This window comes from Scomber japonicus, chromosome 21 (assembly GCF_027409825.1).
Source record: "Scomber japonicus isolate fScoJap1 chromosome 21, fScoJap1.pri, whole genome shotgun sequence".
Taxonomy (NCBI): Eukaryota; Metazoa; Chordata; class Actinopteri; order Scombriformes; family Scombridae; genus Scomber; species Scomber japonicus.
This window is the reverse complement of record NC_070598.1, coordinates 19,069,608-19,095,885: the sequence shown is the minus strand read 5'-3', so window position 1 is coordinate 19,095,885 and position 26,278 is coordinate 19,069,608. Positions and strand designations below refer to the sequence as shown.

Sequence of the window (26,278 nt, the reverse complement as noted above, 5' to 3'; positions counted from 1 at the left end):
CATTGTGTGAATGTATAATACTGTAAATTATACAATCTAAGATATTTTTCTGCCACAGTAGACATCAACAGTATATAATTGTTTCTAATCTTTAAAAAATACATGAGCTGTTTTACAATGTGATGATGTACCTGATTATAGCTGCTGGATTTGCTCCTTCGAGTTTCCTTCTGGCAAAGTTCACCTTCTGTAAGGGATACCAGTTGATTTCTTTGGTGTTTACGTTCTTGGTCCAGGTGCCTCCTTTCTTCAGTTGCTTCAGCTCAAAGTTCTGTGCAAAAGCAAAATGATAAACTCAATTTGTACTGCGGTTTGAATAGTTAAAGACAGCAATCTCAAATGTGCTATACATTTAAAGATATCACCACTGATTCTGGGAAACTGCAACCACCATTTCTTCTCCTAATCTGCTTTTCCCAAATTACCTTCCAGTCCAGCGAGGGCTCCTTGACAAACACATCCATGGTGTTGAGCAGGAGGTCTGGCTCTGCCCTGTAAGCTCGGAGGGAGTGGACCATGACGCTCTGGATCAAACCCGACTCTCTCAAGGGTTGCATAAGATTCACAAACTGTCGGGTCAGCCGGAAAGGCATGAGCTCAGGCACCGGGAGGAACTGGGAGGAAGTACAACATTGCAGGGGGAAGGAATTATTAAAACAGGGGTGTGTGTTTTACCACAAATCCCTGCTTCACACTCTTCTACTAATTACTGAGACAAATATAACCTTACCTGTGTGGCTGAACCAAATGCATGACCAAAATCAATGCCAATCATGCCTCCTGTTTCCATGTTGATCATGAAGTTGGAGAGGTGGCGATCCCCAATCCCTAAAATCCAATGGCTCACACACAGTAAAGCGTGGGAGCTGGTGAAGTGAGAGCGCAAGGAGAGAAAGGCCTCGGGGCTGTTGCACATCTTCAGAAAAGCTCTCCTACAAATTGGGAGAAAAAATAAATGTTTTTTTTAAGCTACAAGTGTTAACTGTCATGAGCAGCTGTGTGATACAGAGATGAAACTTACTTGAGTAGATCACTGGGCAGATGCTGCATCACCTCCAAAAACTTTTTGACGGTACTGTCACGTTTCGCTTTCCTGGCAAAGAACAAACATGATGTAGTTCACAGCTGTCTGATATCTCACATGCAGTAAAAAGAGGCTATGATTTCAGATTATAAGTGAAGTGAACGGTGAATTACTCCGTCATCTTAGTTACTAGCTGGATCCAGTGATTTATGAACTAAAGACTTACTTGTAAGCATCAGCGTATGATGTGATAGCTAACCCCTTAGAAGAAAAGCTGGAAAGCCATTTATTGTAGACTTCAACACACCTTAAAAAGAAGAAATCATTTAGTTTATATAGCAAAAACAAAACTGTATTTTCACTGTTGCAAAATACAATACTCCAGATAGTGAACATTTTGCATCTGAAAAAGTCTTTAATAATATATTTTTTACAAACACATTCACAATTCTCATTTACAATTCCTAATAATTATTTTTTTTATATAGTATAAGTATAAGTATAAGTATATCACAAGCTTTTATTGTAGCACTGAGGATGACATTTCAACTTCACTGGACTAAAACATCTAAGTAAATAAAGTGAACTATATATATTGTACTGTACCTCCCTGCCCTCTGCTGCTCATCATCAGTCATTGTGCTTGTCAGGAACTCCTTCAGAGTACAGGTGTTCTCCATCCATTCAATCAGACCAATTCTGAAAATCGAGTGTGATGTGAGATGTGAAGACTCTGGCAAACTGATTGTCTTGACAGTTTTCCTGCATGAAAAATTCAGTGTTTGCTTCAGGTGTAATTTAAGAACAGATAAAAGCCCAGTACCTGGTGGTTATGGGAATGACTTGATATGTGCGGAGCTGCAAGTCTCTGTGTGTGCAGGCAGTGTCGTGACTCAGCAAAATGTTCATGACGGCAAAGAGCTGCTCGATGCGTTGGTCCTGGCGGAGGTCCTCGCCACCCTTCACCAGGAAGGGGTGGTCCCGCTCGTCGTCCCCACGGATGATCAGACGTTTGGGACGGCGGATAGAGGACATCACCTTTACCTGCAAGGGCATAAATTCACACTCATTGATCGGCCAGCCAACGTACACTGAGTGCCATGAGAACATTTTAACTTAAGTATTTTATGAAATATATAAAAGGCGCACCCTTTCGTCAAAGCCAGTTATCTTTGCATGATACTCTGGCAAAGGTTTACATCTGCCATCATACTGTCCTACAATGAGAGGGAAAGGGAACAGCTTCATTAGTGAACACAGCACAACAGAAATAATCACATCAATTATTTCATTTTCAGACATATGTTTAAATATAATGTAATGACTAGAAATAACTAAAAGAAAAAACCACATTAAATAGATATGACTTTCTTAAAGAAGTGGAACACATGTTAATACCAATAAACAGTTCAGATACTCAGATATCAACACTGACCTGGGATCTCCAGCTCATTACTGAACGGGTCTGGTTTAAATCCGCTCAGCCAAGGTGAGTATTCCTTCAGGTTCCCTGGTTCCTTCTGGAATCCACGCATAGATGCTGCCAGCTCCTCCACCTTACTCATAAATTTTTTATCTTTCTTATTGTCCAGCAGTTTGTTGCCTTTAGGTCCCAGCAGATTTTCCACATCTTTAGCAAATTTCTGTTCAATAAATGGAAAAATAACAGAGTATGTTAGTTTTTTGCTTAGCAGCGGCACCTTTACTCTGTAAGGCGTTAAGGAGTTAAAAAAAAAGCTAAATACATCACTAAATAACATTGTTGGCTGACTAATTAAAATGGAGTGTAAAAAGAAATATATAACTATATATAACTATACCTCCTTTATCAAAACAGTTGGCAAGGGGAAATAAAACCATTTTTTCCTCAACAGTTATTATATTAAATAATTAAATAAATAATAAAAAACTGCAATTTTCCCATTTGGAATAAAAGAATAAAAAGTACATTTTTGTAGTTGAATATGTTGTACAGTAATATCTGATCTCTGCCAGATCAAAGATGAAAGATGAAAGCAAAGCACAAACCTGGATAAATCTCTTGCGAAACATTCCGTGACCCTGTGTGTTACGATCCACGAGTGAAGAGTGCATCTCTTCATACAAGTTGCCCATCCGCTTCTTGTCAAAGTTTGGTTTGTCCAATTCATTTTTCACATAATCCCACCAATCCTGTGTGGACCAAATGATAATAATCAATAAGGCGCCAACATTTAAGAAGGTAGCAGATTAGTTCATGGTTGAACTTGCACTCATCATTACCCTGAAAATCATCTCAGGATTTGTAAGCTGCTGCAGAGCATCCACAAACTTCTTCACAGCTCCTCCCTTATCCAACATGCTCTTGAGCCTGTTCATATTTTGGATTATAAAAACTTTTAATTTTTGAAAAGCAAATGGAATCCAGCTGAAATGATTGTAAATGTTTTTCCTCTCCAGACACAAACATTAGGCAGTTTACCTGCTGACAAATTCCCGCTGCTGGTGTCCTGTAGCCGAGTCCTCAAACTGGTAACTCTCGCTGCTGATCATTAGAGCGTAAACCAGGGCTTGAGGGTAGCACTCTGCTATCTGCCCGATGCAGTGCTGCACCGCCACGGCTTCTGGCTTGTCCAAAAGGGCGACCATTTGACTGATCCAACCAATCAGCATCCAGCAGGGAACTGACGTCATCTGCACACACAGAGAAACGAGAGCGTGTCACTGTTTACCATCAGGAAAAACGTTACAAATAAGCTACTGTGTGTGTTTATCAGATTCTTTGTCTAGAATAACCCTTCTATTCCACAATTTTATAGAAATGCCTTAACCAATGAGAACATTGCTCATAAAGCATAGCACAACAAATAATTAGCTTCAGGTAAATCCATGTTGGTCAAAATTACACAACAAAAAATTGCTAAACAAGATCTCTATAAAACACATTTATTAAACTATAGTTTATTAGTTTTATACTAAGGAAATAGAGCTCATCCTATTCACTTAGTTTTTTACTGGAGTAGGTTATATTATTTCAATGAAGTTCATATTGTGTAAAATTATGTAATTCTTGGAACTGACCTGACTTTACCGTGTAATATTTTTTTGCTCACTGCTCACTTTAATTGTGATGGTTGGTCATGTGACCCATGTGTATTTTTCACACCTGTGTTCAATTTTGCTAAGCGAACCTAAAGAAGCTACAAGCGAAACGTATTGTTCACTCTTACACTAAATGGTTAATTTTCACTTTTCACATTTATATCCTGCAATTTAAAAAAAAAACAACTGTATTTGTGTGGGTGTGACCTCCACTACATTCCTGATTTTAACACCAACCTCTTTGGTCATGAGGTCCAGCGTCTCAGAGGGGTACAACTCAATGATCTGTAGCAGACGTGGGAACTTAAGGCGAGCTTCCTCCGAGTTCATCTTCAGTGCTTTCAACATGGTCCCCACCACATGAATGGGCAGTGCCAACAGGTCAGGAAATTGGTTGTCTGTTAAAACACAAAAAACACACAAACAGTGGAAATGACTGTCTGAGGGAACACACCAGAAAACAGATGATCTGTAGCACTGAACTCTAATTCACTGATTTAACTGCTGTCATTACTCACCAGTGTCATTCTGCTCCTCCTCTCGTAATCGCTTGTCACAGAAGTTAGCTAAAGCCATGTACGTGTCTATGATGCTGCTAGTTTCCACACATTCCTGAGTGTAAGACTGAAGCTCCTCATCAGCCTTTCTGGTAGCATCACACAGTAACTTCAACGCTTGTAACTGCAGCCCCACTTCCACTTCCTACATGGTAAACAGATTTTAGTGACTTACTCAGACTGTACACACATTTATTTGAATGAATTTGAAGATAATATAAGTGGGTACCTTTTCATCTTGAGTGGGCCAAGCAGCACCGGACAGCTTTACAACTCTCTCTGCTTTGTCAGCTCCGATAGTTCCCAGGACCGAGGGGCTTCTGCCTACAGCTGTAGCCAGGATGTTAAAAGATGTACCCTGGAGTATCTTTTGGTACCTGAATACTTTAGCTGTGGCACTCTGACAGTCAGCCTGAAGGTCATCTGAGGAACGAAAAGAACTGAAATGTAAAATCTCAACAGGCTGAAGTCACAGTCACAAAGTTCCACTTCTTAATTTGTTATCACTACATTTATTGAAATACACCAAACTGTGGTTCTAAATGTGGGTGTGTAGATACAAATGAAACTTGAAATGTTTGCTCAGTCCCATTTTGGGTTAGCATGCTCTTAATGGTTAACGTTTATTTGCTGGTGTTATGTTGCTCATGATTTCTCTAGACAAGCACATCTTTTGTGAGGCAAACATCTCTGTTGTATCAGCTGATCTCTGACAATGAAATAAAGGAATACAGGCTGGTATTTGTCAGTTTGTCAAATGCATTGTCACAGATATCAATCATTGGATTTGACCACTTTGTGACTTTTCACCAATGTCGTACAGCATGACGTACACTCATAACTGCAGCCACTGATTAAAATTCGGGGTAAAGCATATTTATTGGCTAATATTCAAAATACATGTGATTTCTTAAACTTGATAGAAAATTATCTGGAGCTATAAAACTAATCCAACTCATTTAAATTTGCTCTAACTACCTTTAACAAGCTTCAAAAAGTAGAAAAACTTTACCCAAAAGTGGAATAGTCTTCAGCATAGCACTGATTTGCTCCACAGGACCCTGAGTCTGGCTGCGTTTATGGTTGTAGCAGCTAAAGCTGTGGACCCAGCGCCGGAGCCAGCCTCTGTTTGTTTTGGCGTCTTTGTGAAGTTCCTTCAACAGCTTGGTGGCAACAGAAAAGTTGTTCTGAAAACGACATCGGTGGTCTGAGGTTAGTTTGTGGTTATCATGTGACAGCACAAAAAAAAAAAAAAAAAAGTTACTTCAGCTAAGTTTCTTCACCTGCTTCCGTGCGCTATCAGCCATGTGCAGCTTCATGTTGAACTTGCAGTCATTTACTAATGCGTCGATGTCACCTGCTGGGTCCTCTGCACCGTCCACCTCCATACTGTCACTGGGAGCGTTGCTTCTAAGCTTTTCCCTGATCTTGTCCAGGAAGAAACATCTGAAACCAATAAAGAAAATTTGAAGCCATGTCACATTTTGTTATCTGATCATTTAACAGATTTGTAAGTGAAATGCCAAAAAAATAACCCTTTTTCTCTTACCGAGATGTAATGATATCATCCCACACGTTTACTGGATCCACTTTAGCATCAGGATACCGCTCGGTCCATAATCTGATGAGCCGCTTCAGGGAGGTCATAGAAACTAAGGAAAACACACAATGAAAAGAACTGAATTTTAAGAAGGGGACAAAGACTTTGCTTTATTTAAAAAGCTCAAAAGCAAATTGCAGGGAAATTATTCTGAAAAAATAGTACTTAGAAAAAATATACACACTGGTATATTAAGTTCTAGATCATTTATTTCTTAATGTTTTTAATTTAATCTCATCTTCATCCTGTATACTTACACCTGCTTACAAGTACATTATAGTGTGTTATAAACCATTTATTAGTTGTAAATAGTCCCATGGGCCATTCTGAACTAGAAATAATTGTGACTGTAAATGTGATTGTTGTCTGTGTTGTCTGTCTTGTGAATAAATGTTGAAAAGTGAATAAAAATGTATTCTGTATAGTGGTACAATGTCTGTATAGTGGTACAATGTCTGTAGGGACAATAAGTTCATAATTGGCAGAAGTGTTGAAAATGTTCACATTATTTAACATCTGTCTGGGCCAATCTGTCATTTTATTTTAGCTCAAAATATACATCATTTATATGAACCTTTCAAACACTAATTTAAGAGGTGGAACCAGTTTGAACTACTTCATATACATGTAGCCAGTCTGTCTGGTACAGTTAGACGTTTAAAGAAAACATTGACTCCTGATTCAAATATTGGTTTTCAGTTTTTTGACTTTTTCTCTGATCTTTGATTATTGATGAAATATTCAATAATTCATTTATGTAACATTTACTGAAATTAAAGCATGTGGGACATTCAAAGGAGAAGTCTTTTTGGTGGAGCTTCTAATAACTCATAGACATGTTAAACATGTCAGAGACACAACTACACCCTGATCTAATACCTGAGCTCACAAGACAAAGGGATTGGAAACCACTGATTTAATCTTAACTAGCCCCCATAATTTATTATTTACATCCTTTAACATTTCATAAAGTAGACAGTATCTTCACTCACCCTCTCCTTTAATGAACACCAGGAAGTCTTGGATTTCAGTCAAGGCCTGAACTGATTGCAGGATGGTCAGGCGACTTTGAGTCAGCAGCGTATCCACACTGGAGTAATTCTGAATGAGGAAAAGAGATTTAGTTTATTCCAAACATTAGTATAATCTCTTCCAAGTTATTATGACATTGCTGTTCTTAAATACTGCAGGTGATAGATGGAAAAAGGTGTGACAACAGACCTGCATGAACAGCTGCATGGCGTAGTGGGTGTAGTATTTGGCACGGTCGTAGTCCTCCTGCAGGATGTACAGCAAGCTGAGCTCTTGGCTGTAATGACTTTCCAGCAGCTTTTTGCGCTCCTCCACTTTCATGGCTTTGTCAACGAAGCTGAGGAGAGTTTGATCCCTCTCGCCCAGCTGCAGCTGCTTCAACATGCTGCGGATCATGTGCTGCAGGTACATGTCCTGAAGCAAAGGCAAAAGACTCACGTGAGAAGTGCTTTAAAACTGAGGTACATGCATCTACAGTACAAATATCTGAATATTTCATTTTGTGCATTGTGAAACACATCTCTATTTGTATCACTTGTATTATATGCAGAATTTCTTATCAAATTCAAGCTAAAATATTCATATTTACATTTTATTAATACAGTCTTGGAGGGCACAGAAGACTAAGATTGTGTACTGTGGGTTTTAATTTTAAGAGTTATTTTATGATTTGTATATTACGCTGCATTGTGACGCATTTTGGAACATGGATTTTATAAATAGATCTATACATATACAATAAATTGATTTATTATGACTAGGATAGATTGTAAAATGTCAGTTTAATTACCTGGTAAAGAGGTTCTAACCACATCTTGTCAAGGTCAGGTGGGGACTTTTCATCGATGTACACAGTGGAACAGTACTGAAGAGACTTCCACTCACTCAGATGACCGTAGGCCTCCATAGCAGCTATTTCCCAGAAATCCTTCTCAGACTCAGTGGGCTCACCATCACTCCAAACCTCAGTGTTCAGAGCCTGTCAGTGTGGAAGTCAGTACGTGCTTTTACACTACAGTGCTATACACACAGCTAATAATGTTGTAAAACTGTACCAATTCATATACAATGACATGTATTCTGATGTTGCACATTTACAATAAATGTAGTGACATGTATAATAAGATTCAACCACCAGCTTCTACTGTCACTGGAGAAAATAACTTGCGTACCTCATTGTACAGCGTCACAGCTTCAGCAAAGTCAGTGCTGGCTTCAGCTTGCAGAGCGGCACAGGTGATCGACTTGGTCCCAACTTTACCACCGAAGATGCCACGCACGACGTCATAATCCTCTAAAGATCTGTAAAGCCTGAAGAGCAGAAACACAAAGAGCACACTCAGCGCCATGCTTTAAATAAATTCACTTTTGATATACTAAATATAAAATAGACAAAGTGGACCAACAGATCATCAAAACTCTAAACTTTAAACTTGCTGGATGTCAGTCCCAACATTCAGCTACACAGAATAGATAGAACCACAATGAAGGGAAACAACCTCGTAATACCTTGCAAGGTGGATCCATTTTTTGGTGTCCGGGGGGATTTCTTTGCGTCCTCGTGAGCGTTTGGCAGGAGGTTCATCCTGGACGCCGCCCCCAGCATGCAGCAAGCCCTCTTCCAGCAGCAGGATGCCCGATGGCTGCTGGAGACTCATGAGGCAAGTGCTGCTGATGGCTGAGGGATCGATCTGCAGCAGCTCCTTATTCTGGTAACACATGTCCTTAACACAGCAGCAGCAGAACATTAGTTTTTATGCTCCACATATCTGGAAAAAACTCCAAGAAGACGGCTCTAACTATCTGTTCTTTTGATTTATAGCTGGAGATTTTTCTGTTTGTCACTGTTACTTATTTAATCTCAATTTTAGGGTTAATATCTGTAACTCTTTATTCTCATGTTTTATCTGTCTTACTCTATCTTAGCTTAACTTTATTTCAAATTTAACACTTTTAATCAAGTTAAAAAGTATTTTTATTTTGCCACGTGTAGCTTTTATATCTTTTCTTGATACATTTTAAGTTTTATGTAAAGCACTTTGTATTGCCTTTCTGTTGAAATGTGCTATATATAAAATAAAACTTTGTAAAAGTAGAATTTATGGTTGAGCTGTTGTGTTGGATTAGATTAAATTGCACAGGTGTTCCTAATAAAGTGCTCTGTGAGTGTATACATAGAATAAATAAGTATCGTCAACCCATGAAACAGAGCACACTTCAGAGCATGCCAACTGGAATATTAACGTATCATGTGTGTAACCTACCTGCACACATGCTATAAACGGTGGAAAGCAGAGTGTACTCTTGCTCAGGAATGTATTCATGTTGCACCGCAGCTCCTCTTTAACCCTGGCGCTCTCTCCTTTTTGTCCGTGTTTTGTCATTTCTTGGAGAATACCAGCGAACAGGGAGCTGAACAGCTGCTTGGCTAAAATCGGGTCTCTCTAGAGGGAGGACATGCATAGAAAAATCCATTAAGTGCGATCAAAGCTTTTGTTTTCTGGTTATTGGATATTTACAACATGAAGTGGCAGTGTTTACCTGTGCTAGTGCTTGAAGGGGGGTGATGAGGTTACTGTATGGGATTTGGATGTCTGGAAAGTCTCCCACTCTGTAGTTACGATACAGAGTCACCTGAGCTTCCTTTCGCAGTTTTTGATCAGCTTTTTGCTCCTGTTGGATACCAAAAAGAATCACTGAGGGAGTTGATATCAGTAAACTCAATTCATCTGCAAAGGTCTGTGCTGCCATCCAGCATTTAAACATGAAAATATCATCAGCATATTGGTTTGTAGGACCACTGGTTGAATCCCTGCATGTTTATACCTTCATCTGCCTTTGTTTCTGGACTTCTTTTTGTGCAAAACCCAAGCTGACTCTCTCCTGGTCCTTAAGAAACCTGCGTCTCAGTCTCAGGATGTTATTACGTTGCTCATTTTCTGCTGTTGATATAAAGACACAATAGATACTCACATTAACACATTAAGTTTAATGTCTTGATAGAACAAACTGTGATTAGAAACAACATCTGTCACCCTTTTACAGTAAAATACTGGCCACATAATAAGTTCAGATTCAAGATTATGTGTGGAGTAGGTGGGTTTTTTTTTTTTTTTTGTCTCAGAGACTAACCTCTAGTGCGACTGTCCACCTCATCTGTTGATGCTGTGAGGCGCCTCAGACCAAAACCTTCTCCTACTGGTCTCCTCGCCGACGCTTGCCTCTCTGCTTTCTTATCGAACACCATCAGTGAAGACAGAGATTCGGAGCCAGGTGTGTACTCAGCTAGTGTATCCACACTGCTGCCGGTCATCCAGTTATATGATGTGCGTCGACCTGGGAAAATATACAGTGTCAGTTATGATTACAATACAAAAAAGATTTTCCCATGGAGTTTGGCCAGCGGAAGTAAAATTAGATTAAAATAGTTATACTAACAACATTACATTTCAGTAGGAGTATATTTACTATGTGGAAATATGTATTTATAATGTATATATAATCCTTTATTATTATACCTGCTGCTTGGGTTTGGGTGAACTGTAGTGACGTCTGAGTGGCTCTCAGCTTCCCTTTCATGGTTCCAGACTGGGACGCCGCCACACTCTCCGGGCCTTGAGAGCTTTGGGTTTCGACAAACATCGGCGTCATCACTGTGCTCCTGAAGCGCCAGTTGGAATCAATCACATAGTCCTATAGAGTAGAGAAATAATTATCAACAATTAACATGACTCACAACGACAAAAACCTTCAACTTTAAATCTTTGAAACATTTTTTTAATAACTGGCACAGACCTGGAAGGTGCACTCTGACAGCGGATACTCAAACATGTTCCGTTTGAAGTCAGGACTCTGGCTGGTCATTTCAAGCAGCAGGTTGGTAGCCAAGCTTAAGAAACACCTTTCTATTTGACAGGAGTACAGTGAACGCAGCACTGTTAACATTCGCTCGAGGGTCGCGGTTGGAAGGCGAGTCTCCTGACTCCAGAAGTTACGAACATAAAGCCTGAAATCATAATGGAAAGAGACGCTTTTGTCAGTTAAAACTGACTTTACAGATGAATTGTTGGGAATACACACAAGGTGAGTGAGGTGAAATATGATTAGACACTAAAATAAAATATAATAAAACCCATTACACAACATTATCGACCATTTCTACATTTAAATGAACTAGAAACAATCTTTCCTCATTTTTAGACAAAGAAATTCTGTATGTGAGTATGACACATACACAAACTACAATGCTCATGTAATTTATATTAGTGAATACCAAAGTTAAATGTGTAAAAACAGGAGGAGGGAGAAACAGTTGGTGCTTACTGCAGGCCTTGGTTTTCTTCAGACAGTCCCTGAAGTAGTGTTTCTTTAGCAGCATTCAAAACCTCCAGGGAGGTGCTGTCTTTCATGCTCTCTTCATCACTGGAGGAAATAACAGTGTAGCAGATAAGTTCACAACAGAGAAGAATCAGTCGACTGCAAGCAACAGTAAACCTGCCATAGTACATGAATAATGTCGGCTAGTGACCCGTAAAAGCAATATCAATGTAACTGTAATTCATTTTCAACACCTTTCACACCATTTGCTGCATGGAATTTATTGTGTCTCACTTTGGTTGATTGCTTCAAATCAAAGAGAATATTATATTATATTATGATGTGTGTCAAGTTAACACTACTTTCATTTGGTGTAAATGATTCAAATAAATTCAAAAATTGGAGAAATGACAACCTACCCAGAAGACAGAAAGACATACCTGTAGTTGTCCTGGATCCACATGAGGATGTCGTACATCCTCTCTCTGCACGCTGGTGAAGGATGGGAGACAAAAGCTGTCACGGCTCCCAGCAGCTCCTGAAGCTGAGCTGGACTCAGGAGGACAATAATCTTGTGGATGATATCCAGACATACTCTCTGTCTAACTTCATCCCTGAGTGTACAAAAAAGCAATGTTGCAGCGTGAATGGATATTAAATTATGTTATGCATCTAGTCTAGTTTAGCGGAGAATGCCCTCAATGTCAAATCTCTTGTGATATCTTGTATTCGATGTTCACATATTGCTGAGTGTGATGCTGCTTTTTAAAATATATTTATGTATAAATATAAAGGAAAAACTACAGTGGAGATTACTGTTGGCTCTTATATTGGCTCTTTTCACACTACCTCCTGTGCCTGCTTAAATCTTTAACTTTACTGAAGAGAATAAACATGTTGAAAGTGACATGATCCCTTTGCCTCATCTGTGGTTATCAGACAAGCTTATATCTAGTATAATGGAAAGTATAGGCTGGAGGGTTTTGTCAGCGATTGTTTCATTTGTTTGGGGTAATTAAAGTAGGTTAATTAATGTAGGAATGACTGATGGAGAAGAGAAGCGTTAGGACTTACCTGTGACTCATCATCTGCATGAAGCCTTTAGTCTGAAGCTGCAGAAAGATGTCTGGGATGACATCCGCTCGGCTCAGCACGCACTCCAAACAATGAGTCTTTAACAGGCCGTGAAGCTTTGGCAGGAGGTAGAACACGTGATTGACAAACCTGGAAAATGTAAAGTAAAGTTGCAGTTATTCATGTAGAATCGGACGTTGAGACAGGTTTAAAAATATGTTCATTATCAGGATCAGGACTGAGGGAATTCATCCTACTGAGTGACAATAATTACTTACATTACAGGGGAAAATAATATAAATAAAGCAAAAGTATAAACTCACCCGTCAATAAATGGAGGAAAGTGTTTTGACACTTTGTTCAAGCAAATGATGAACTTATCATCCATGTCTTTTTTCTTCAGGTTTGTTATCTTACTTGCAGCAAGAGTGAGAAGTTCTTGATGACGCTGAGACAAGAAATAAAAATGACCAAAAAGCGCTATGGGTGACACTCTTATGATGATGAAGCTATAAATCAACTGACTTTACCTAAATGTCAACTTCATTCTAATATTATTTTCAATGTGCAAATGTTTCTGCTGCTTTAATCTCCCTACAGACAAGAACATAATACAACCAAACTGGGAAAAGTCTCATACGTTGTCCATTTCAGTCATGCTCTTCAGGATGAGGCCGATGATCTCAGCAGCGGCTGAGTAGACATCTTTATACCTCACAAAGGAAACGTTGTTGGTGAGAGACTGGATGTACCTGAAAATACACACAACGCAGATGATTTGAATGATTAGCATTTATGGATTAACATTTATATTAACAAATTAAATTGTGGTTTCAAGCAATAAAGCTGTCAGGTGACACAGTTTACAGCATGTTTCCGTTGAGTTAAACTATACATTTTACCTGTCATATTCAATTCCACATGAGGCATCGTAAGCAGGGAGGTTGTTGGCCAGAATGATTCCCAGCAGCTGAAGTCCAACAGAATTGTCTTTGCTGTTTGGGTCGGTGCCACAAAACCGCTCGTATATCAGGCTACATGGGAAACAAAACAACACAACACAACAAAAACCTCAAAAAAAAAAAGAAAAATGTAATAAAACACAGGCCTGGCTTCATATTCTTCATGCTTTTTGTAACTTATAAGACAAACACAAACATGAGAACAACAAATTCTGCTCATGTCTGGGTTTCTATATATTATATATTGTACACTGGATGGAGAGAAAGTCTCAAAAGCAAGACAAACGAACCTAATCTTAAGTGAAGACATCAGCTAAGAAATACAATAGACAAATCTACGTGTTAACTTTGCGTGCAGTTGGGACTAGAAAAAAGGAAAGAAGGAAAAGTTAACCACAGAAAGTCTTGTAGATGTCCGCATCAAGCCATAATTACAACTAAAACCTATTTCCACAGGGTATTCTACTCCAGTTAGAGTATTTAAACTTGAAGGTATAAAGAACTGCACTTGTGCTGAACAGTCCTCAAGACAACACAGACCTGCTATTTCTACTGAGCTACAGCTTGTGGCATGCATATCTAATGTCAAGTGATACCTGTAAGGCACATGCAGACAGTCTTTCCAGCACTCCACCAGAGTGCGAATGATCTCCAGGTTGTGGCGGAAAACAGCTCTCTTGGAGTGGAAGCTGTGCCTCATCAGGAACTCAAACAGTCGGTTGGCGAGCACTTCATCTCTGGTGTTACCCTGAGACAAAAAATACTGCCATCAATGATAGTTGACTGGTGCTCACTATAGTCATTTCATATAATAATAAACAACAATGGCTAAGTGTTTTAACATCAGTTTAAACTTTAATGTTTAACTTGAATTAGCAAATTTTGTGCCATATATTGTAATTTTCTTTTACAATACACATATTACAAATGTTGATGTATGCACAGGTTATGAGATAAAATGTGATGTGATAATGATTTTTATTGAAATGTATATTGAAATGGAACATTAGTGACCTTTGGACTGGCCAGGCTTGTCCAAGAGAGCACAGTGACCACAATATCAACCACCATGAAATGAATCCCCTCCCCTCCGTTGTTTCCAGAGACGACGAGCTGCAGGAGTGGGCCCAGCCAGTGTTTGGCATAAGGCCGAAAAACCTGGAAAGATGCAACGACAAAGATTTAATCCACAAACAAAAAGGAAGACAGTATGAGAGGAAAACAGTATGAAGTCTCACATGCACAAAGATAGAGCATCATCACATTTACTTATTTTCAAAGACAGTATTTGAGTACATTTGTATAGACAGTGGTTTACCTCCTCTGTGTTGATGATGAGCTTTGAGATGAAGAGCCTAATATTCAGAGGTGTGGCTGGATTCGATAGTTTTCCGTGTAGAAATTTCATCCATGGAGGAAGTTCACTGGGCACATTTCCCTGTTTCATTAAAAAATGTATAATATTCATGATTATATGATAAATATTACATAAGAAAGTCACTTTTATTTATTTGAAGTAGACATATTTTATAAGAGGCTATACTTTTATGTGCTTATTTTTGAAGTAATACATATATAAAACATAAAGGAAATATAAAAAAGCCAAATAGGTAGAAAGGATAGTCAAAAGTGTTTTTGCTTTGCCATTCCTCAGTAACACTGACCTGCTCAATTTTGGGGGTTATGTTGCTCCTTTGCATGTGTCCAATAAGAGCAGTCATGGTTGTCATGCATTCATGCTGATTTAGCTCATCCATTTCTAGATCCACCATTGCATCCTGAGCAGGGTTTGTCTCCTCTGTCTCCTATACGTCCAAACATACCAACAAACTCAATAAAAACTGATTATAATCTATTTCTCGAGATGCAAATTTCACATTTTATAGGGTCAATAAAATGAGTGCAGCTTTCTACAGTAGGAAGAGATCACACGACTAACCCTTTTTGCAATGGTGCGTCTTTGTCCTTCAGGGTTTTGGGAGCTGAAGGAAAAACTTTGGACTCCAGTGGAGAAATCAAACTGACTCATCTCCTCACTCAGACTGCTGTCAGCCATGTATGACTGAGAGGACAGGTACATCGGTGCTTCTATGGAAAAACAGCAACACAAATGTCACAAGTAGACATCAACACGGTACAATTTGGGCTAGGGACAGAGTGCAGCAGACAAATACCTCCATTCTCCTCGTTCATTTCTTTTCGGATCATGATGTATCTCTTCTTTCGCTCAAGTGGGACCTACGTCGATGGAAAATAATGAATAAACCACAACTAAAACTGAAATTATACTCTTAAATGAACAAAGCATACCTCAATTTCAATCGGAAAGTTGTAGGTCCTTGTGACATCGATGATATTTTCCAGAATGAACTGATTCTACACAAAGAAAGAAACAGTCAGTGAAGTCTTTTTAGGTTTTCCAGTTACTGAAAAAACTCAAAGACAACATGAAAGCCATTGAAGAAGTCAAGAAAGTTGTGTCATTAATTTTTCTGCATTGTACCACAATGACTGATGCACAGGAGTGAGTTAGATGCATTTATACAAGCCACACCGTACCTTCTCTGGTTTCTCACTGAAGAGGAAGCCGTGGTAGAATTTGGGCTCGTTGAAGCTGCAGCTGATGACAGCGATGGCACAGTTGTACGCAGCACAGTGATAATGTCTCCTGAGTTCAAGGAGCTGAGTCTCACCAGCCATAATCTCAGTGAATGCTTCAAAACATGACCTAATTGAAATGATTAATAGAACATGAATAAGGTTAATATTTCTAATTAATACAGGGGAAACTAGAGAATAAAAGTGTTGAGGAGCCCTACTTGATCAACGTCTTGGATAGCTCATTCCCCTCTGTTCTGTCTGAGCCACAGTAGGCCTGGTTGATGCGGGATTCCTTAGAATAAACCTCTTCTTTGGGAAGCCGAGAATACAAGAGCTCCATCAGCTTGTAGCAGCCATTCTTCTTCTGCAACTGGATCTCAAAGGATGATTCACTATTCTGAAATTGATAAATACATTTAACACTGGCTTTTGGTGGACAAAAAAGGATATGTTATAGACAAATGTTTGACTAAAAGCTAAATATACTAAACTAATGAGAACAAGGTATAATCCAGGAAGCAAACCTTAGTGAAGCGACTCAGCAACAGAGCTATTATGTCTGAGATATTTGCCACAAAGAAGTCAATCAGGGCCTTGGTGCCACAGTGAGAGGCAAGAGTCAGCAGAACTCTCTCCATCATGGCCTGCAGCATGGAGCTCATGGGTACATCGCCCTGCTGGATCACTTTATACACTGCACACAGCAGCTGTAGCTGCCGCTCATTGCTGGACCTAATCAGACATTGACAAACAGACATAGAGGACATGATAAATGCAATTCCTGCACAATCTATTGTAATACAATATAACTTCCATGCAACAGATATAACCTGTGTGCAGCTTAGACTTTATATACTGGTGCTTTTCAAATAAATTGTGAAAGGAACTAAATCTAGGAACAAATACATCAGGATTATTAGTATTTGCATTTCAATATATGTTAAATTACAGTTTAACTGATAATTTCTCTTCCTGCAGCTCTAGTTACAATTATATTCCAATACAGTAAATTACACTGTTTACTGTTTATAATACACAGTTAAAAGTAACAAAACTGTCAGCTACATGCTTGGGTTAAACACATTCATGATGTATGTCAGCTCATTAAGGGTGTAATGAACATGAGGTTTGTTTCTATTGATCTATGTGAAATTAATATTCTAATGTAATATAATATTCTAAACTACACATGTATCTACAACTGTTCTTCATAAATGTGTAACCCCTCCATTCTAAACAGCTACAACTAAACTCAAGTATGAAATAAAGAAACTTTGAGGGTGAGGTATTTTTCTGCTGCACATGATTGTTAAGGCTTTGCTTACCGCTTGGCGATTCTTTGGAAACAGGTTTGAAATTGCTCCTCCATGATGTGTTTTCTGTCTCGACACAGAATCCCCACCAGCAGCTTGAGCAGAAGTGGGCTTTGCGAGAGCTCTAGAGCATCCAGTAACTAAAAGACAGAAATATTTGTTGTTATTGTCCAAAATCTCAACGTCTCAAGCACTTATTGCTAGAAAAAACCTATGTGATATGCTAGCATTAGAATACCTATTTGATGAAATTTGAATCATCCCAGTTGGTGACAATAAACTTTGACTAAAATTAAGGCAAAAACACTTATTCCCCTAATCACAGCCTACACGTCATCCAAACTGCAGCAGAACTTCTCTGCATGTCAAAAATGTGACAGTGACTTCACCTTTCGGATACAGTCCATGTAGTTGTTGCGGTGAAGGGAGCCCTTAGCGAACTCATCTGACTGCATGGGGAAGTGGGAGGCTACCAGGGTGTCGAGGGCTCTCTGAAGCTCCGCCAGTGGCTCCTCTGGGAGGGTGGTGAAGAAGGGCAACACCAACAGTGCCTGACTCTACACGGGTGAGAAGAACCAGCCACTTCACTCGGTCACTTCAATAAGCAGCTCAAACAGGAAAAGTAAAGATTGTGCCGTCGTGTGAATTAATCCACTACGCTGACTGTGCCGTTACCTTGAGATTCAGTGGCAGATTCATGTCGACCAGTAGCATGGTGAAAGTGGAAAACACCTGTCTGAAGGCTTCATGGCTGATATCGGAGCAGACAGAGGAGTCGATCTAATAAGAGAGGGAAAACGTCAATCATTTTATTTTTTTTACAGTACCTCACATTAGATCAACTGAAATGTAAGCACTGAATTGCAGACACAAACACATGAACTTAATTACCTGCAGAAGCTTGGAGAGCAACAGGAGAGTGGCAGTTTTGCTCTCCGGAGTGCAAGACTGTCCTTCCCACCACGACTGCAGACTGTCCCATCTTCTTAGCACCTCTTTAACCAGCTGTTGACCTTGAGTCTTCCTCACAGAGCGCTCTCTGAAGCTGTGGTCCATCATGCCATTCAGTAACACACTCACCTGATGAACCATTGAACAGTGAAAAAAAACAAATCTCCATTTCATATAGATTCTCCTATTGACAATTTACTTAAGACAGAGAGAGAGAGAGAGAAAGAGAGATGACAGAAGCAGCTACCATGCTGGGGTTTAGAGATGAGGCTTTCATGAGGCGTGGCACTGTGGTGTCCAGACTTCTCAGCAGCTCAGTGTTGATGGTCACGTGGAAGAGGCTGTAGAAGTACTCGCCATGTGAGAAACTCAGGAATTTATTGCTGTGGCTTCCAGATATTGGTACAGAAAGCATGATGGTGTTCAACAACAAGTCCACCAGCTGTTCACTCTGCAGAAAAAACAACAGCATACATCAGGAAGTGGTGAAACAAGTTGTACTATAATCATCTGGTAGTCTATACATATTTGTTTTTACCGAGTGATGCATTAACGTATTTTCAATTCCATCTGACTGTGTCATGCTTAATCTAAAGGAAGGTAGCATTGACCTGTTGGCTGAGAGAAAAGGCGAGCTGAAGCAGGTCATCCGCTAGCCTCTTGGTATTTATGTCCAAGGATGGAAGTGCCTTCCTGTCCTCACCAGGTGCTATACCCTTATACACTGTCATTAGAAGTCTGGACCCAAGGGATGTGGTGTAAGCTGCATCCTTTATCAAGACAAGAAAGACAAAAACACAAAAGAAATTGTGGTAACTACAGGAGTATGCAAGAAATACTATTAAGCACTCTAACGAAAACATCCAATACACCAATAAACATTATCAGTCCATAATGCACACTATATTTTTCCAGTGTATTTTTCAATATTTCCAGTTCAGTGTTTAATTTGGGCAATAAGTTCAAAATTTCTGGGCAACAAATAGTATATTAGACTAACTATGAGTTAATGTTGTAATCTATCCTAGACCAAATACCTGGCTCTGCAGAATGGAGCTGAGGAAGCCGGCTTTGTGGATCTGCTTACAGGAGGACAGAACCATTTCCATCTGGTCGTGGCGGCTCATGGTGCCAGAATGGTAGAGGTCCACAGCACACAGCTCCTCTACACTAGAGGGGTCATTACAGAAATAAATAAATGAATGAATAAAACTGTCAAGTGGTGTTCATAATGAAAATCATATGCTTAATCAAGAAGCAGAAGTAATGCCTCATGATGATTTGTTACAACTCATCTGTTATCCAGTTTTTGACATTTCATGACTATATTTATGATTATCCTCTTGGGCAGCAGTCTATTCAGGTCGTTAGCTCAATGCATGTTTCTATTTTCTTTTTTTTCTCCAGAGCACATGACACTTAACATCTTGCAGATGGGAGGAGTGGATTATTGGTTGTAGAAGCTAAGGCTGACCTGAAGCTCTCTCTAGAGTTGTAACCCTTCATTCTTCATTCATTCTGTTCAAAAGGAAATTACTCAAAAATGATCAGCCAACCTTTTGCGTGAAATTCTTGTCCGCAAGCTGCTTTCGAGACGAGAGCGGTAAGGTGAGGCGAGCAGGGCCTTGAGCAAAGGAACACACACTTCTGGTAGGTTCTTCATTACCTCAACATCTGCCATATTGAAACCTACAGAGGAGGGCTCACACACCACCATCGCTGTGAGCTCAAAAAAGACCAAGCTGAAGATATCTTGTTCCAGAAGCTGTGAATAAAGTAAGGAATTAGTGAGCAAAAACTATTCAATAAAAAATAAACGTGTTTACTTGTAATTCAGTGATACCTTCCAATACTCCTGGTCTCCTTTGACAAGAATCATGGTGGCAAACTCGAGCAGTCGGACAATGATGGTGCACTTGTTGTAGTTGTACTGCTCCACCTCTCTTGGGCTGAAGTGAGAGGTCTTCTCACCAAGAGGAAAACAGCTCTCTGCTGCTGCCAGTTCATGAGTTGCCAGCTCGGTCAAAAAGAAACTTGTGGCTTTCAGAAAGCTTGACTTGTCTTTGGAGCCTGGAAATGAAGGAAACAATGTATTTACTGAGATCACTGCAGAGCCAACACAACACCAGCGGAGCTTTCATGTTAGACATTAGAAAAGGGCTAACTGAAAAAAAACCCTGAAACTCCAACTTACTAAGCATGTGATGAGGCTTGATTATGTGCAAGTTAATGAAAGTATTGTAGCAGTCCAGGGCAGCCAGCAGTAGGTCCATCCATTGTAGGGTAGCTCTCACACTGAAAGAGCCCATTAGATCCTTGAGAGTGGGCTGGGAGAGGAGGCCTCCACCCTCAAACCGTGAGATCAGGTAATCCATGCCATGAACCGTCAGCACGCCCTCCAACCACTGAGCTGGAGATTTCTTTTCTAAGTTCAGTCAAACACATCAAGGAGTTTATTCAAATGTATAACAAAAGTCATTTCAGAGTAGCAGAAGTCAAGTTAATAGCTTTTGACAATTTCTACATTATTGATGTCAAAATAAGAAAAGCACTTAGTATGAGTACTCACCTGGGAGGAGAGGAATAAACTCGTAGAAGAGTTCCATGCATTTGTGGCGACACTCAGTTTGAGGTCGGCCACATTGTTCTAAAAGCCACAAAACCACGTCTGACAGACATAGTTTTGCATCAGGTGGAAATCCCCTGATAGAAGAGAAAGAAGGAAAAAAAAAGACAATGAAAATGTATATATTTATTTATACAAATGAATTAGAACATCTTAGATTCATTTAGACAAAGTACCAACCGTGGGATGCGTCTCTTGGCATTGTGCTGATTGAGACTAGAGGCCTTGTATTTGATGATTCTTTTCAGATGATCAATGGCACTGCGACACTGCTGCAATGAACCTGAGGATGTAAATTGTAAATTAAATGAGCTTTACGCTTTGCTTTAACATTTTCCTTACAACACGACCAATTCTATACTCAAGTACAGGCAGCCCTTTCATGCCCTTTAAATATCCTTGCTATAAATACACTTAATGTAAGTACTCTAAATACAATTACAGGCATGTCAACCTTACATTACAATGAACTGAATAAATACTGGTATAAGCAGAATAATTGAGATGAAGGAACAATTACCCATCGATCGCTCATCTGAGTGTGCAAGAGCCAGACTTTCTACAAATATGACGAGCACTTCAAAGACAAACTGTTCCACCAAGGAATTTTCCTCCCTGCAAAGACAAGAAGACATTGTTGTAAACCAACCTAGACGAACCCTAAATTTAAAAAGCAAAGAGCAAAAGTAAGACACCTGAATAGTCTGTAGATACTATTGAATGCTAAAGCAGCACCAAGTCTTTTGAACCCATTGGGGTGGAGAGCCAAGCTGTAGATGCGCTTGAACAATGACTTCATGTTAGTAGGGCTCTTCTCTTGCTGCTTGGGCGTAGTTTGTTTGATTGACCATTTCACAAACTCTTCGATGCAGCGACCGCAGAAGTCTCGGAGAGTGCTGTCCATTGGATCCACCACGCCATCCTGAAGAGGAAAAACACACATAAGACGAGGGTCAGTGATTTCCATTACAGTCTGGCTGAGCTTGCCTGGTGTTGTTATGTGCATAATTTCATATAATAAAGCGTCATATAATATGAATACTTACCAGAATGGCCTCGAGAACAGCTACTGTGTCTTGGCTCTCAAATTTCTTGTTGTTTGTGAACCAGTGAATCAGCTGCATAACCAGCGGTTCAAAGAGCTGTCTGGTTACCTGTCAAAGAAGTTCAAATTCATCACACACCTTCCACATAAGTACTTCTGAAGATTAACCATGGGCAAATAAATATTCTTTCCTCTTAGTTTGTCGGTAATTTGTCAAGAGGTAAGGAATTATCCTACAGGAAAGGAAACTACATCCTTCTAAAGTCTCGTACTATTAAAACTGTAAAACTTACAAATATTCCCTGATTTCCTCCTTCTAAATCCAATGATATTTAAGTATGTTTCATGCTTGGTGCTCACCATATCTGGAGTGACGATCTTGTGGGTGTGCACATACCTGATCGACATCACAAGCCAGACGCAACAACACAGGAAACAGCCTCTTGTGCAGCTTGTACATAGGCGGTAAACTGTTCTCCCCCTCCACCATCTGAGCGCTCTTTCCAATCATGTAGACCACCAAGCTGTGGAGCAGCTCACAAGCTGCTATCTGTATCAGTGAATTATGATAGTCATTTGTTTTTTATGAATCAGTAACACAATTTTGCATCAAATCAACTTTGTGAACTGATGAAGGAAATTCTGTGATGTTAGGGGACGTACTTTAGTTTGTCTGTCACTTGTGGACAGAGCCAGCTCACTGATGCGAGGCAGGAATGGGTCGAGGTAGATGACTGGCTTCATATCGCTGAATGGTATTGCAAAGCTGAGCCTTTTCTCAGAGTCCCAGGCAACAAATGTCTTCATCATGTCCTCTGATGAGACCACTAAAAACAGACGCTCATGATCAACAAAAACAGCTAACTATTCTACTGACAGTCATGCATCTTGTTGGGATCAAATGGGCCAAAATGTGTAAAACAAATGTGTGAAACAGAACAAGATGACTGTGGTTTGGCTGTGTGAATCCTCACCAGTTACAAGGCTTCTGTTCATCTTTCCTCCCAGGTGTCCGAGCAACTTCACCACCCTGAGCCTCACCATGACAAGAGGAGCATCTTCCTGCATTCAGATACAGTACTTCAGTGTGCTAAGGAGTAAAACTATCCCCGCTTCATATAATGCAGTGTATAGTACAATAATCTTGATTACAGTAACTCAATTGTGATAGTAAAATAACTTGTGTTTTTCTCTGATTTAATGGAGTCACCATAAGTGGTACATAATACTTTACTACAGGGTAAGGCTGGAGAAACACTTATCATGACTTATTCATTACCATGACAAGCTGCTTGGATTGCTTCAAGAGCCTCGTCATCACTCTGCTGTAACCTTTGTCATTTCTTGAAGATATGGAAGACATCACTTCCCAGCTGCTCTCTTCTTTGTCTAGAGTCAAAAACACCTGAATTAGACTTTGTGTTAATGCTATGATATCTCTGTTAACCCATTTAAGCCCAGATTTTTCTCAATGTTTTTATCCATATAATCATGTTAATTGAGTCCCATATGAACATATTCTAAAGTTATTTCCTCCATTTTGTGCTCTCTGTTCAAGAAAATTTCATTTGAATGTTCGGCAACTATAGTTGCCGGTGGGCACATACCTTGTATCTACCCCTCTAATGGTGAAAAGTGATTAGGGCACAAAAAATAACATGAAATCCAGCTGTCTTTATTGAGAAAGACTTATTTAAAACAAGAAAACAATTCAATTCTTCTTCTTCTTCTTCAAGACTTCTTGAAGGGCAAGGGCGAAAAGAAAAAAAAGGGCACATACAGCACGTTCTTGCCACTGAAGAGGGCACTTTAGTGCGTGTTTTGCCAACCAGGAGGGCACCTTAGCACACATTTTGGCTCCCAAGAGGGCAGTTTAGTGTGTTTTGCCAACCAGGAGGGCAGCTTAGCACGCGTTTTGGCTCCCAAGAGGGCACCTTAGCACGCGTTTTGGCTCCCAAGGGGGCACCTTAGCACACATTTTGGCCCCCAAGAGGACGCCTTAGCACGCGTTTTGGCTCCCAAGAGGGCAGTTTACTGTATTTGCCAACCAGGAGGGCACCTTAGCACGTTTTTTGGCTCTCAAGAGGCACCTTAGCACGCGTTTTGGCTCTCAAGAGGGCACCTTAGTACGCATTTTGGCTCCCAAGAGGGCACCTTAGCACGTGTTTTGGCTCCCAAGAGGACGCCTTAGCACGCGTTTTGGCTCCCAAGAGGGCAGTTTAGTGTATTTGCCAACCAGGAGGGCACCTTAGCATGCGTTTTGGCTCTCAAGAGGCACCTTAGCACGCGTTTTGGCTCTCAAGAGGGCACCTTAGCACGCGTTTTGGCTCCCAAGAGGGCACCTTAGCACACATTTTGGCCCCCAAGAGGATGCCTTAGCACGAGTTTTGGCTCCCAAGAGGGCAGTTTAGTGTGTTTTGCCAACCAGGAGGGCACCTTAGCACGCGTTTTGGCTCTCAAGAGGGCACCTTAGCACGCATTTTGGCTCCCAAGAGGGCACTTTAGCGTGTGTTTTTCAACAATTGGGCCATGAGGGGGGGGCGACCGCTATTAGCTCTAGAATTGCCACAGTTATCCAAGTAACGGTGAGAGCGATCAAAGGAACCATAACTGATTTAATGAGCCATTCGCAGTTTCACTGTACCAGCTGTGTGTGACTTGCATGGCTTAATCTTTGAGACAAGCATATGCTACTGGCAGGATCAACCAGGTAGCCCTCAGTCACTAGCCAGCGCGGAAAACGCCCGCCGGGCCTGCGCCTCAGGATGTTTTGCGGAGCGGACTCCCGCATGCTGCCGGGGTTGTTGCAGATGCTCTCTGGACATTTCTTTTTCTGAAAACTGGGTTTTCTGAAATAGGGTAGATGGTATCTTGGGTTTACCCCCCAAACTATATTATAGTCTACCACACAGCGCTAATAGCTAGCTAGTTAGTTAGCTAGTTAGTTAGTGCTAGCTACCAAACACTAGTAATGTTGGTTACCTAATGTTAAAACTAACACTATCAAAAACTGTATTGTTACCAAATATTAGCCCTTTATAATGTTGGTAATGTTAGCTAACATGTGTGAACACATTATTAGCTACTGACAAGGTATGTGCCCACCGGCAACAATAGTTGCCACTTGGACAAATGATTGCATACAGAAAAAACTATGCATCCAAAGTAATATTTTTGTTGTTTGGGTGATTCTAGAGACTTTCATGATTAAGTAGATATATATATGTCAACAAAAAAAATATTATTATTATGTCAAAATGACCTTTTCTTGTGGGGGTTTGTCGTCGCCATGCCCTCAGTAAGATGGGTCAGGAACTCAACAACGCCATGTGACAGGAAGCATGTGGAAACTTTTTTTTTTTTCTTAATATGATTTTCTAAGGTGTCTACTCACATATCATTGATATATAAAACATGTATAGTATTTAGAAATGTATTTATAAGTGGAAAATGACAAGCATACACTTCGGCAACTATTGTTGCCGGTGGGCTTAAATGGGTTAACTAAACCAAACCTATACATAATTTAATGTGAATTGACACCATTCCAGGCTTACTGTCATTGGTGGTGGTTTTCAGGTATCCATCCAGAAGAGGAAGGATGTTCTTGTAGCAGGGCTGCATAGTCTCAACAGGGATGTGGGAGGACCAGTCCTCGAGAGCATCGAGGGCTGCGTTGGCCAAAGGAACGTGGCTCAGACCTAACTTCAGAGCTGCCTAAACACCAGATTTACACAAAAACACACAAATGGCTTAAAATGTCAAACCAAATCAGTGGTTCCCAACACTTTTTCTGTCTGTTAACCCCCTACAGACAGCTAACTATCTCAACCATTTAACCATTCATTTTAGCTATTCTTTTGGCTAGCTTTTTGTCTTTGCTTTTCTGCTCTTAATATATTTCCGTTTTTTAAATACATTTTCATTTGATCAAATTATTTGAGATTCTCCACAATCCTTCCATATAACCCCTGGCAACTGCACAAGTATCCCCTTAAAGTACAAGTAACCTTTATTGGGCACACTGCACTAAACCAACTATAGTACATCTGCATATAACATTTTGCATTAGACTATTTTCATCTGGGCCACAAA

The 26,278-nt window shown here is 40.0% G+C and overlaps 1 protein-coding gene across 1 annotated transcript in view; it reads right to left on the bottom strand.

The window, feature by feature from the left end:
• Window positions 1-26,278, bottom strand: part of prkdc (protein kinase, DNA-activated, catalytic subunit) — a 33,787-nt gene that overhangs the window by 809 nt on the left and 6,700 nt on the right. Inside the window, 66 exon segments of the mRNA XM_053342525.1 lie at window positions 132-271; window positions 426-614; window positions 731-932; window positions 1,022-1,093; window positions 1,251-1,331; window positions 1,631-1,723; window positions 1,848-2,068; window positions 2,174-2,241; window positions 2,460-2,667; window positions 3,053-3,196; window positions 3,287-3,374; window positions 3,486-3,697; window positions 4,343-4,503; window positions 4,624-4,807; window positions 4,892-5,085; window positions 5,675-5,849; window positions 5,946-6,108; window positions 6,212-6,314; window positions 6,361-6,365; window positions 7,251-7,363; window positions 7,484-7,708; window positions 8,085-8,273; window positions 8,467-8,605; window positions 8,804-9,018; window positions 9,559-9,738; window positions 9,836-9,967; window positions 10,121-10,233; window positions 10,427-10,630; window positions 10,813-10,987; window positions 11,090-11,300; window positions 11,618-11,716; window positions 12,052-12,225; window positions 12,686-12,835; window positions 13,009-13,133; window positions 13,326-13,437; window positions 13,588-13,719; window positions 14,244-14,395; window positions 14,662-14,805; window positions 14,966-15,085; window positions 15,312-15,440; window positions 15,578-15,735; window positions 15,816-15,885; window positions 15,958-16,023; window positions 16,207-16,375; window positions 16,467-16,645; window positions 16,773-16,980; window positions 17,574-17,701; window positions 17,951-18,118; window positions 18,237-18,341; window positions 18,453-18,641; window positions 18,760-18,963; window positions 19,124-19,282; window positions 19,550-19,682; window positions 20,069-20,277; window positions 20,356-20,582; window positions 20,707-20,937; window positions 21,082-21,215; window positions 21,319-21,421; window positions 21,659-21,753; window positions 21,834-22,060; window positions 22,185-22,292; window positions 22,581-22,733; window positions 22,847-23,010; window positions 23,158-23,245; window positions 23,463-23,572; window positions 25,741-25,896. Coding sequence (XP_053198500.1) covers window positions 132-271; window positions 426-614; window positions 731-932; window positions 1,022-1,093; window positions 1,251-1,331; window positions 1,631-1,723; window positions 1,848-2,068; window positions 2,174-2,241; window positions 2,460-2,667; window positions 3,053-3,196; window positions 3,287-3,374; window positions 3,486-3,697; window positions 4,343-4,503; window positions 4,624-4,807; window positions 4,892-5,085; window positions 5,675-5,849; window positions 5,946-6,108; window positions 6,212-6,314; window positions 6,361-6,365; window positions 7,251-7,363; window positions 7,484-7,708; window positions 8,085-8,273; window positions 8,467-8,605; window positions 8,804-9,018; window positions 9,559-9,738; window positions 9,836-9,967; window positions 10,121-10,233; window positions 10,427-10,630; window positions 10,813-10,987; window positions 11,090-11,300; window positions 11,618-11,716; window positions 12,052-12,225; window positions 12,686-12,835; window positions 13,009-13,133; window positions 13,326-13,437; window positions 13,588-13,719; window positions 14,244-14,395; window positions 14,662-14,805; window positions 14,966-15,085; window positions 15,312-15,440; window positions 15,578-15,735; window positions 15,816-15,885; window positions 15,958-16,023; window positions 16,207-16,375; window positions 16,467-16,645; window positions 16,773-16,980; window positions 17,574-17,701; window positions 17,951-18,118; window positions 18,237-18,341; window positions 18,453-18,641; window positions 18,760-18,963; window positions 19,124-19,282; window positions 19,550-19,682; window positions 20,069-20,277; window positions 20,356-20,582; window positions 20,707-20,937; window positions 21,082-21,215; window positions 21,319-21,421; window positions 21,659-21,753; window positions 21,834-22,060; window positions 22,185-22,292; window positions 22,581-22,733; window positions 22,847-23,010; window positions 23,158-23,245; window positions 23,463-23,572; window positions 25,741-25,896 — 9,877 coding nt within the window.